General features: G+C 37.5%; 1 protein-coding gene across 2 annotated transcripts in view; it reads right to left on the bottom strand.

Annotated features, from left to right (window-relative positions):
- The window catches only part of LOC146004502 (trypsin-1), a 105,328-nt gene that overhangs the window by 19,182 nt on the left and 72,349 nt on the right, over nt 1-13,797 (bottom strand). For both annotated transcript variants that reach the window (XM_083143365.1, XM_083143366.1), the window contains exon 3: nt 2,789-3,049. In XM_083143365.1, the coding sequence (XP_082999491.1) occupies nt 2,789-3,049 (261 nt within the window). The remainder of the gene's footprint in view (nt 1-2,788; nt 3,050-13,797) is intronic.

Here is a 13,797-nt window from a genome sequence, read left to right as displayed (position 1 = left end):
CCATTTGCCTTCAGTTGACATTGTACATGTAACTACGTGTCTCCTTCACCATTTGCCTTGAGTTTCGATTGTGCATGTTGGTCCGTGTTCTTCTGGTAGCAATCTCAGGCGGCGCGATGATATGCGGTTTTGTGTACGGACGCTTGCCATCTCTTGGGGGGGGGGGGGTGTACGTATTTGTAGACACTGCTAGGATATCTCCGAATCATGCTACAGTGTAGGAACATTTTTCCAGCTCTCACTGTTGTCTAGGATTACTACTGTAGGAGTTGGAGTCCTGTCCAATGCTGGTCATGTTCCACATTTGATTTCACGCCATTGTCAATTGGAGCTACGTAGAGACCCCGGATTTGCTGTATTATTGTTGTTATGATAAGACCTTTCAAACGACATATTCTTCGACCCCCCTTGAAAAGAATTGAGTCGACCCCAGCCTACACCCTTGTGGGGGGTCCGGGTAGGGAATGGTTGGCCTCAAAACGTTTCCCCCTGAACATCATGGAATATGTGTTTCGCCATTTCTTCCTATTTACAGCCGTTCTCACAATACCCAGGGTGGGGTAAGACTTTATGGACACCCTGTATATATATTAATGAATGCTTGAAACATTCACTGGACCAATTATTTTTAGTTTAGCACTTTTAATAAGAGTGTTTTATTAAGTAGTTAAAAAAGTGGCCCCTCTCTCTTTGATGTACTCTACGTAACCATGTAAAATCACTGTAGTCTAAGTTTTTTGAAAAATATAACTTAAGATGGCGTTTAGCAAGTATTGGCTGCATTCAAGAAAGTACCGCTGAAAAGTTTCGGTACTTTACAAAATTGCAACAGCAACAGCTGAACCTCGCCCAGCAATAAAGTCAATTCAATTCAATTCAATTCAAATGTAACAAAATCCTATATGATACGTAAACAAGCACATTTTTCTTTAATTTCTGATGTTTCAATACATTCACGATATTCTTATCAAGCAACTTATCCCATATTTGCTACAAAGATGCAAGCAACACAGGACAAGTCTGGTAAAATGGAAGAAAATACATACAAGACAAGGCCTAACCATATGGGAAAGCAATCAAAAATGTAAACATGTAAATCTAATATTTATAATATGTAAAATATGAAAGCTGATTTTACATTATATATTTTTATATTGATATTCAACTTACCTACAAAAATTCAAATGATCAAATCCAGTGTTTTGTTTGTTACGAACAATCACTTGATATTTCAATTATTCTTACTAAGATGCATTATTGACACGTGTAAAAGACAAATATTGTTGCTTGTAGCAAATATAAGATACGTCTTATATATGGCTTGATAAAAATACCGTGCGTTCTGAAAACTCAACAATCCATACCAGAATGCTTATTTACGTGGCATGTACGATTTCTTACACTGAAGTAAATAAATCTCACATTAAAAGGAACGAAAAGTCAATTCAATGCTCACTCGTATGTATATCTAATAAATCTTACCAGCTAGAAATTTGCGAACTCATATAAACGAAAATTGTGTGGATTAGTACAAGGTGGTTATAATTAAAGTGACGGTGTTCAGAGTGGTACAGCACGGGCTGTAATGAGAGTAGCAGTCTGAAACTTCGTAGATATGCTAATGAAGCAATGCGCTCGCGAATTATGCAAAAAAAAAAAAAAAAAAAAAAAAAATAGTTCCAATTCTCGCCACCAGGGTAAAAAATGGCGCTGTAAGCAGTCGAAACTTGGTATAGTTACAGGAAAAACACTATAAATCGCAGAAAACAATACTCTTTGTAATAAAATATCGCTACAATTTCACAATTCGAATTACATGAACGTTACTAAAGGAAAAAGCAACAAGCGTCGCCAACAACAACCAGGGAGCTCACACAATGGTTAGGCAATGTCACCGACTTTGACGTCAGAGTTACGGAAAATTCCACGTTTTGACTGCTTACAGCGCCATTTTTACCCTGGTGACGAGAATTGGAACTATTATTTTTTTTTGCATAATTCGTGAGCGCATTGCTTCATTAGCATATCTACGAAGTTTCAGACTGCTACTCTCATTACAGCCCGTGCTGTACCACTCTGAACACCGTCACTTTAATTATAACCACCTGGTATTTCAAGTACTGAATGCATGAAACTAGAAATGTATACCTAACTTAACATTATTCAACTATATGATGAAGCCGTGACATCTTTTATCTTCATTTTAATAGAATCTCGCTTTGCATCAGAAAGTTACACTCTGGAAACTTTCAACCAAACATACAAAACTGTATATAAATTGTAAATGAACTTAAGATTCTTAAGACTCTCTGACAAGCTATTGCAGTTATAAATTTAATGCAATTCGTGGTATTTGTCCTACACTTATCATTGGTCAAATTGTTCCCTAAAAGACAATTTGTTTCTGTGAGCCAACAACTTAGTCTAAATTTATCTGTATTATTGACTGATTTGGTTTAATTTACTTCGCATTTCTGACACTTTTGGCTAATCGGGAAGATGAGGATGAGTGATGATATGATGAAATTGATGAAGGTACAGTCACAAAGAACACCCGTGCCCAGGTCGGGATTCGAACCTGTGACCTTTGTCGTCGTAGCGCGCTGTGCTAACCACTGCGCCACGGAGGCCCGCTTTTCTGTATTTTTATTAAATCGTTTATTTATACATATTTTAGTAGCTTCGTAACACTTAGAAAGGTAGGAAGGTAAGCATTTTGCAAACACCAATGCAGGTGTATGTGGAGGCGCAGCATCGTGCATGAAACTCGAGAAAAAAAGACCGTTACCTATCTTCCTCGCCGGCCGAATCTCGTTGAGGTGGTGAGGGTGGTGGAAGAGGTGGTTGTGCGGGGGAGGCTCCGGGGGGATGTCCGCCCTCACGGAGATCCTGGCGGGGACGCAGCACGTGACCAACCACCCGCTCCCGCAGCCTCGGTGCTGCTGCCCTCCTGCCAACCAGCAAGCGAGGCTGAACGTGCACGCGTGGACAGCACCATTGTACGCGCAGGTCGTCGGGTACCCAAACAGGGAAGCAAAGAATCGTCCACCTGGAATAAAGAAAGAACAATAGTCAAGGCATTTTAAGAAGCCATAATGCAAATATACAAAAACATTAATTGTCATAGCCACTATATATAATATATAGAATAATGTACATAAGGATTTTGTAGATATCAGAATAATTTTTGATGAAAGTACATTCATCTCGTAATCATTTAATGGTGTTTATTACGCTCTAAGAAAGGAAAAGAAAGGGAAAGAAATAATGTACAGGGTGTCTCAAAAGTAATAGCGCAAACTGACACAGGTGAAAGTACACGATGCAAAAAAGTCTCAGTAAACATGGGTCTGCAAACGAGCCCTTTTCGAGATGATCGCGAATGTAGGATTACAAGCCGCCACTGACTTCATTGTTTGTAAACGTCGTCCTAGTTGGTAAGATGCTAATAATGTGTTCGAGTGTGTGGTTACAAGCCGTCATTCATTGCATTTTGTAAACACCGAGTGCTTTACGCCTTGGGCGGTCAGAGGTTTGCTCTTTGTTTACAAAACAGAAGATTTCCGAGAGGTTGATATGATCCACATTTTTATGTGACGTCAGCAGTAGAAGATATGTCACTAATGTATTTATTTTTGTAAAATAAAGCGTAATTTCTTTGTTATTATATGTAATAATGCACCTTGTTTGTAATGTATATCTTTTGTTTATTGTACTTTATGCTATATTATGGGTAATTTAATGTATCTTTGTTTGCAAGAGTGCACTATACGAATTTGTATTTCTAAAGATGTATAGATGTCAGTTTTGTTGATAGTATCCTTTTGTAGATAGTGAGTGATTCATCTGTACTTTAATCTGTGTTCTCGAAAATAGTATAAAAGCGAGGATGTCGTGTAAGAAATCATCACACTTTTTCGCCACGGATCGACGACGCTTTTAAAACTTAGAAAGAACACCTCGGTGTTGTGCATACATCTTGGTATGGTAGTTCGGGGCGCAAGCTAGGCCTATGTGAACATAGGTACGCCGATAGCCATGCATTGATGATATGCACAATACTGCAACCATTCTACGTTAAACAATAAAGCTAGCCTAAGGATTAATTTGGAAATAAAAGGGCTAAAGAGCAAATATTGGCTCAGTTATCATTGCATATCTCTTGGTGTGGTAGTTCGGGACGCAAGCTAGGTCTATGTGATCATAGGCTTGCCGATAGCCACGCATTGAGTTTATGCGTTTTAGTTGAGTCAATTCATCGGCAAAGCGAAATCCTCGCCTTCGTCTCAAGTATATTTTCATTATAATTGGAATAAATAAAGAATAAAACCTTTCCGTTTATACATACTGCAGTAATGTGGTTTTGTTTCTCTGTGCTGTGAATATTGTCTTTGCCTAACACTATCCCTGTACTTGAGAGGAGTCTGTGTACTTCACCGAGTCTCATCGTTCACCGCTGAGTATTATTAAGTTAATATTAATAGTATAATAATACGACGCGTGAAGTAATTGTGCTTAGAACGTATCAAGGTGGCGTTGTAATCAAACAGGATGGATACAATCAGTACACAGTCTAATCGTACTGTGGGAGTCACTTCTCTTACTGTATTATTAGCATTTTACCAACTAGGACGACGTTTACAAACAATGAAGTCAGTGGCGGCTTGTAATCACACATTCGCGATTATCTCGAAAACGGCTCGTTTGCAGACCCATGTTTACTGAGACTTTTTTGCATCGTGTACTTTCACCTGTGGCAGTTTGCGCTATTACTTATGAGGCATTGAGACACCCTGTATACTGATGGGGTGAAGCTCATACGAAAGGAAATTAAATATGTAAAGTGTAAACACATTTAAATTTCTATTGATTTAGAAATCAATACTTTTTATACAGAAAAATAGCAAAGATTTTTTGCAGAATAATATACAAAATATTACATGTTAAACCGTCAGTAGTGTCATTATCTTTAACTGCAGCTGACATTTTGCAAACTATAATTACATAATTTGCCAAAATTCAGCTGCAGAGACTAGAAACAAAATGCTTTAAGTTACAGTTACGTAGTACATCCAGATTGATTTATTTTCACTGGAAGAAAAGTTACTGAAATTATTATAGTTTTATTAACAAACTCAAGAAACATTTCCCTAGTAGGTTCATATATAGAGTATCAGAAACAGAAAATGTATATTTGCACATAATTCTTGATTTGTTTTAATCAAACCGGTCAAATATTTTACAGGACCGTTTACCAGAAAAATCCCTTCATTAATAAAAACATATATCTACAGGGTGCTCGGAAATTCCCCTTACAAACTCCTAGGGCTAGTAGAGAGGACTGAGTAGACAATATTTGGAATAGGAACCCATGTCCGGAAACGTTCCGTTTCCGTGCTACAACCATGACAATGTGTTGGATGTGCCTGTGCTGGTATGCAACCTGGTAGGCAGTACATGATGTCAGAAGATCACCTGATGGCACGTGACGTCTACCCTGCCGCGGTATCCAGCCAGGCTAACGGGTGCCGTGTAATTGATCTTCCTACAGGAAGTATTGGCCCTGTTCTTGGATGCTGTGCTATTGAACGTCCGTCAGGAACTGTGGTTTCAGCACGATGGCGCACCGCCTCACTTTACACGTGACGTTGGGAGACATCTTAACCAAAGATTCGGGCAAAGATGGATTGACCGAGGTGACCCAACCGCGTGGGCCCCACGTTCGCTGGATTTAACGCCATTGGACTATTTCTTGTGAGGTCGTATGAAGAGTATGGTGTACGAGACTCATGTAGAGACAGAGGAAGAACTGCTGGCAAGAGTTCTGGTCGCTGCACAAGAAACTAACGGGACATCGGTGTGATGAAGCGAGTGTACCGGAAAATGATTCGTCGGTATAATGTGTGCAACGACGTTGGTGGTCGTCATACCGAGCCACGGTTGTAGTTGAGCAGTGCCGTTTGCGACACATCCAGCGCATAAGACAGAAACAAATTGTTGCGTTCCACTGTCGACACAAGTGCTATTGTGATCAATGAATAGTACGTTTCTTTGTTGTTCCCTTGGCATTGTTACCAAATACATTTGTTTGTATTATGTACTGTCACACATCATTCAATTCTGTACCTTACGTAACAACTCATTTGACATGGTTGTAATAAATGATTACACTTTAGGTCATCAAGTGATCTTCGGAAGTCATGTACTGCCTACCCGGTTTCATATCGACACAGGCACATCAGACACATTGTCATGGTTGTAGCACGGAAACGGAACGTTTCCGGACATGGGTTCCTATTCCAAATATTGTCTACTCAGTCCCCTCTACTAGCCCTAGGAATTTGTAAGGGGAATTTCCGAGCACCCTGTATATGTATGGTACCAAAAACCAGCAACAAGTGTGTTTTTTTAAAATTAAAAAATCGATTTAAATAAAAAAATCATCGAAATATTTTTTTAAATAAAAATGATTTTTTATCCACCCTGATTGAAAGTAATTCTTGCGTCAAAGTGTCCTTCCTGCAGGAGGCCCTATCCGTAACATCATGAGCAATTATGCAATGCATTCTAATATACGACGTCGGTCCCGGTGGCGGAGTGGTTAGCACATCGCGCTACGACGCCAGGGGACCTGGGCATGGATGTTTGTGATGTCCATTCATCAATTTCATCATATCATCACTCATCCCCATCTTCGCAATTAGCCAAAAGCGGCACAAAAGGCGAAGTAAAATAAAGCAAATCAATCAATGTAATATATGGCAAACTACTATATAGCTGAAGACTTTACAAATCTACTAGCAAGAATGCAAAATTTTATAATTGCATGTTTATTGTTCTGATTTAATGTAAAAAACAAACACATTTAAAAAACATGCTGTAATGGTAATTGCGATAAGCGAACTCGAAAATTTTAAAAATGGAACTGAATTTAAAAAATCAGGCGCCAGATGAAATTTTGAGGCCTCATATCGACCGGGCGCCCTGTATATAAGTAGGTATATATGTATGTGTACACACACGCACACACACATATATACGAGGTGTGGCTAGAAAAAACCGGACTGTTGCTACAGAATCTTTTATTGGTTATTTTGTACAATACGAACATTATCCCCTTCAAAGTACTCCCCTGAACTATCGATACACAGTTCCATATGAATCTTCCAATGCTGGAAATCATTTTCTGAAACCATGTTCATGACCTCCGTCGCTTTTGTTTTCACAGATTCTACGGTCGTATATCTCGTTCCTTTCAGTGCTGATTTGACCTTTGGGAATAAGAAAAGTCGCATGGAGCAAGATCCGGCGAATAGGGTGGATGTTGTAACACTGGGATCCCATGCTTAGCCAAAAATGCCTTGACTGGCAATGCCGTGTGGGCAGGAGCATTGTCTTGATGAAGAATACATGACTTGCTTTTCCACAAATCAGGTCGTCGTCTTCTTGGTCGCTCACGAAGGGTCGTCAGCACAGTAATGAAATAATGTTGGTTGTTTTGCAATAGCTCGAATACTCAAGGATGATCTTTTTGAATAAATTCACCGACATTTGCAATGTTTGATTCCGTTTTTGACGTGAAAGACCGTCCAAGACGCGAGTCGTCCACGATCACTTCTCGTCCCTCTTTAAACCTTTGAAACCATTCAAACACTTGCGTGCGTGATAAACACTCATCTCCGTATACTTCCTTTAACAAATCATAAGTTTCTGTAGCGGATTTTCCGAGTTTCATAAGAAACTTCAAATTGATTAGCTGTTCCACTTTCACACTTAACATTTTTCCGACGGAGCACAGATGTACGGTTCACTTCGTCCACAAGCTACAGCGGAACTGAGCTCCGCGCACCCTGGAAAATCACACAGTGGATAGGCAGGATATCACGTTATACACTCATGCACCGCTTGACCTTGACGCGCTTGTCGTTTGTCGACAGCAACATCAATCCGGTTTTTTTCTAGCACACCTCGTATATACGTAAATATAGGGTCTATATACTGTATATGGAGAGGGGGGAAGGCGTGATCAAATCTCAGCAACTAATGGATAATAGTAACTGTTGATCTGCTGTTGCTTATTCATTATTTGTTAACTGGCTTACAGTTGCTACATAAAATATTCCCTTTTAAACAATCTTAATGTGTGTACCAATGTGCACGAAATGTATTCAAGCCACACTGGGCCTTTGACCAACACCAGCAAAGCTATTTTCGAAAATTCTTCTCCTTTTGAAAAAACACTGATAAATCAAAATTATGAAAAATTACATCGGCTTAAAACTTCTTCTAGAGCAACATGTGAATAATCTTGCAGTTTGCTTTCATTACTATCTAGACATTCGCGATAGTTTCGTGACTAGTTTTCCATCACAGATATCTAGCCAATAGGAAGCTAGATCAGTGGTTCTCAAACTGTGGTACGCGTACCACCAGGTGTACATGAACGACTTGAAGGGGGTACGCGATCAGCTCGGAAAAGAAATGACGAGAACACCCACACGGCAACATTTATGCAGAGCAGACTTCATAGATTTAACACTGAACAAGAAAATATGGCTTGAAAGTTTCAAGTGCACAACCAGACATCAATAAATTGTGTCTATGTATGCACATCCCTCTCACTAGAAACTCTGGGTATTTACAATAAAAACTCCAAAATCGTGCTTGACAGTTTTTGATTATTGTTGTTTTTTCCCGTTTTTTTCAATAAATGTGAAAAAAATATATGAAAATTCAAGTTTGTTATATTCTACTTAGCACATGTGTTTTACATGTTTATTCTTGTAACTAACTATAAAGATTTTAAACGTAGGAACACCCAATAAAATAATAAACACGATTCTAATTATAACACCATTAAGCCTTGTTTCCATGATATGAACAACTAAATATGCTGACCAAGGCAGTAATTTATTTTATGTCAAGTGCTATAAATTTCCTCTTTCCTCTCTATGTATTGTTTGTCTATTTGATATATATATATCTTAATAATTTGCACAAAGCATCTTCAAAGGTTAGATGTATTTTTACCCTGTTATTTATTATCGTAATTATTCTTCAAATGCTTTTGGCGTCTGTTTAAATTCACTCATAAAGTCAAGTCCATGACACAAGATACAGATATGTTTTTTTTTTGTTTTTTTTACTTTGCTTTTCTGCGACTTTTTAGCCAATCGCGAAGATGAGGATGAGTAATGATATGATGAAATTAATGAAGGGATGCAAAGAACACATGCCCAGGCCGGGATTTGAAGTCGGGACTACTGGCGTCGTAGCGAGCTGTGATACTGCCACGGAGGTCGGCTATAGATATGTAATCGCGAAAATGGTTTCATTATAACCGCACTACCAGTAACAAATTAATAATAATTATTTGAAAAACTCAATATGCTGATCAAGGCAGAAATTTATTTTATTATAAAACAAACTAAACGTAACGTTTCAACCTTCTAGCAAGGTCTTCTTCAGACTCTGCACCAAGTACAAATGTAACAAGGTACAAAAACAGAACGATATATATATACACAAACATTACTTACCTCCAGACTATTAGAAACCTGTTCTGGAATATTGTAGCAAGTGGCTTTCCCTTGTCAGCTGTACTTTCACCTAAAAGGCTAAACATATTTACTTCCATCTAGAATGTGGTTGGACTCTTTATCTCATGCTCTTTTTCCTTCATTCTTCTTCCTTCTTCTCTCCTCCTTCTCTCTTGTCCTTTCCACTCTTTCTAACACCTTCTTCCATTCTTTATTTATCATTAGTCCCCCATTCCAGTTCATTGTGTCTTCTTCCCCTTTCTTCTCTATTTCCTTGACCTCCTTCCATTTTCTCACTAGTATTCTCTTCTCCCTTCCTATCTGCTTAGCCTCATCCCACTCTATGTCATGTCCTGTTTCTCTCGTGTGTTTCAATATCGCATTGCTCTCTCTTTATTTGTTTACCTCATTTTCACACACAGTCCGAATGCCATTTGTATCTATTTGCAGATCCACGCCTCCACCGCATCAAAGAAGCCACGCCATTCAGGCAGCCAAAGAAAATTCCCCAGAACCCACTCTTTGCAGAAAACCTATGGTGAGGGTACATTATACTTTTAGTTACGACTAAAGGGTACAATGAGAAAAAAGTTTGAGAACCACTGGTCTAGATGGAACTCTAAGGAGATATAATATTTCAGAATTTGGAATATCTATATCGTTTTTCGAAAGTACAGGAATTTTCGAATGGTTTGGCTGGCCTAGGCCGAGGATCTAGGAGAGATTTAACAATACATTATTGATTTTCTTGTACATTTAGTTTCCTATGCTTCAACCTTTGAAAAGATCTAACAAAATAACTAAAGGTGACTTAAAGATTCTTATTTTGGATTTGAAATTACACAAATAAACAGGCCCAAATTTGAGGGTTTTGGACAAAAGGTAGCAATGTACCTCAGAAGAGTCAAGATATTTTTCTGGCGAAAGGATTCTAGGATTTGGGAAAAGCACTTATGTCAAAAATGCATTTTTACAACAGAAAGTTTTTTTTATGTTAGTAGGATTGGAACCAGTTGAGTCCAATTAACAACTATTGTTTTTGCTAGAATCCAATTAACATCTATTGTTTTTCTCTCCCACTAGTGTTGTAACCAAGTGCACTTGTGTGTACACGTGTTCACAAATGTTGTAAACAAGTTTGACACGTGATGAAAAGAAGTGGAGGGTGAATAAATTACGTTCTTTTGTTATTAACAATAAGAACGAGAGGGGAAAAGTAAATGAATAGAACCTTTTTGTATATTTATATAAAAGGAAAGAAGGTTTATATTATTTATGTCAAATATCAATAACGACAGCGTTTTTCACAATAGTACAACCTTGAGAGCGCAGGTGTTTCGAGACGGTACAAAAGAAGATGTAATGAAAAGGTTCTTTTCATTTATTTTTCCCCACACGTTCTTATTGTTAATAACAAAAGAACGTAATTTATTCACCATCCACTTCTCTTCATCACATGTCAAACTTGTTTACAACATTTGTGAACACGTGCGCACACAAGTGAACTTGTTTACAACACTAGGGCGGAGCGAAAAACAATAGGTGTTAATTGGGCTCAACTGGATCCAATCCTACTTATGTTTATACTCTCAATAGTAAACATTACAGACCTGATATACATATATCGGATCACCACTGTTTACAATCTTTACATATGCCCAATATGAAATTTTACTTAGATGTAAGGAACAGAAAATCACAGTTTGTGACTTAAGTGTTTTTCCCCCGAACACCCTAAAATTACTCTATTTGCAGTGTGATCGTAACTTAATCATGAATATAACACAACAGAGTGAAGACTGTTCGTTGACGAATTTTATAAAATTACTTTGAAAACTGTATAATTAGGGGCAAATTATCCTTTTGTGCCGTTGGCTTAAGTAACCGAGTTCAAAGAACATCGTCAGACATGCGTTTCTCTATGACATGGTAAAAAGCCGATTTCTACTATGTAGGCGAACTATTACAGCCATTCGGATGTGGAGGTCCAATATCTCATCAAAATTCACATCCTATACTCCACCTGCGTGAATTCAAGTACAGCAATGCCAGTAGTGCTGGTCCACAGTATTTCAGTTGCAAAATACTTTATTTTTACTATTTTTTTTTCAAAACTACTTTCCACCATCTCAAAGGAATAAACTTGTAGTTCTCCTTGTCAGTTCATTTTGGCGATTACAACCCTTACCACCATCTTGTGGCGACTTGACAAAATATCTGTGCATTACGTCCAACACAGAGAACTTGGGGGAAGCAAGTAATGAAAACGGTATTCTGTGACCTTGAACCATCCAATAACAGGCCAGTTTGTATGCACGATACCTTTACCCCCAATCAGCAGAGGCTGAAATGCAATCACAGTACCATCAGTAAGGTCTGCTTTCTGCTGTAGCGACCGTAGTGTTGCAAACTATACGGCTAAATATCTAGTTAAAGGAAATTTTTGTACCAGTGTCATTGCGAGTGTTGAGGCAGATCAGCGAAGCACTTAAAAAAAACAACTTTGGAGCGCAATAGAGACGCAAGAACTATGATACATGAGCGTAATGATTTGAAATATCTTTTGTAAACATTGAAAGGAAAATACATTTTTAGCAAGAAATGACATGAGTTATCACTTTCAAATAGCCACTTATTGAAAATCGTTTTGAAGGTAGAAAGACCTTAAATATTCTTGAGTTTCTTAATTTTTCCTTGGGTTGCTTCCCCAAGGATAAAGTCACCGTACGCCACTGCTATACTCCTACCTGCATTTCTTCCATGAACATCTTCATGCTGTCATCAACAACAAACATGAGGAATCTTTCCACCCAAGGCATCTTAGCCGCGAGAAAGAGGTATCATGGAAAGCGAAATACACACACACATAATGTATGCGTCATTAAGTTTTTAATATATAGTAATACTAATACTTATATACAGTGTTGTAGTCACAAAATTTTCAGAAGATATACCTACGCTAAGTTTTGTAAAGTGATAAGTTCAGACCATGTTTCTATTATGTTTGCATGGATGAAATAATTTAACTTCTACAGTAAAATGCCATTGGTGGTAGAATACTGATGATAATATACCTACCCATAATTGGCATATAAGAGGCATATTAAACCAGGCACGTATCTAGAAATATGTTTCGGGGGGGGGGGGGGTCCGAACCAAGTGCCTCGGGAATAATAATAACAATAATTATTATTATGTTTAAATTAAAATAATTATATTAAATCAAATTAATACTAATTACTAGGGCTAGAAATAAAATTAATAAAATATGCTCTTATGACCTAAAAGTTTACAAAATATGCACTATAACAGGACTGTTTCAAACATCAATATCTAATTACTGATATATTTTCATATATGTACTATTTTTAGTTCACTTTATGGGCCCTGAGTTACAATGCACAATGTATACTTTCTCTAAATTTTAAAATAAAAATTAAAAAGATTTTGCTGCAGTAAAAAAAAAAGCTCCCGAGTAAACATGGGAGCAAGAACGAATTCACTTCAATAATGGCTGTATATTTCTTGAAAATGCAAAAAAATATGCTGAATATGGCCGAAAACCCATCAAAATATGCTCTATCACGCAGAAATGACCAAATATGCCAAAATATGCCCTTAAAAAGCACCTCAATTTAATTAGTTTATTCATAATATGAATTTCTATATGTTTAGGAAACATATCACTCTTACCCCAAAAAATATGCTGTCATGAAAATCCTTGCCATACTAATTACAATACATAAATTATTATGATATTATTATTACACGATTAGGTAAAAATACTGTAGCTATAAAAATAGAGATATAACAGTGCATATTCATTACGTAGCTTACCTTTGGTTAAGATCGGAATTATTGACATAGAAAGAAGTGCTCTGGCAATGAAATTAATGTCAAATAGACGAATAATTGAATATTTATCGAATAACAAAAATGATGTTACATGTAGTTGGAGAAAAGTAAGATTCTGATTAAAAAAATTCAGAGGAAATTAATAACCATCGATTATGCAACAAATGCTAATATTTTCATTACTTAATTTTAGTACTTGGTAAGTCTTTCGGGGGGTCCGGACCCCTGGACCCCTCCTAAATTCGTCCCTCAAAGCCGTATTATCCCAATATAATCCTTGTCTTTCAATAAGTTAAGGTGGAATTTATACAACAAATGCTAAACGAGTATATTTTCATTATTCAATTTTCGTACTTAATAGGTCTTTCGGGTGTGTGTGTGGGGGGGGGGGGTCCAGAACCCC

This window comes from Lepisma saccharinum, chromosome 21 (assembly GCF_977018435.1).
Source record: "Lepisma saccharinum chromosome 21, izLepSacc3.1, whole genome shotgun sequence".
In the NCBI taxonomy this organism is placed as follows: Eukaryota; Metazoa; Arthropoda; class Insecta; order Zygentoma; family Lepismatidae; genus Lepisma; species Lepisma saccharinum.
Note: the sequence above shows the minus strand (reverse complement) of the source record. Positions and strands in the feature narration are given on the sequence as shown.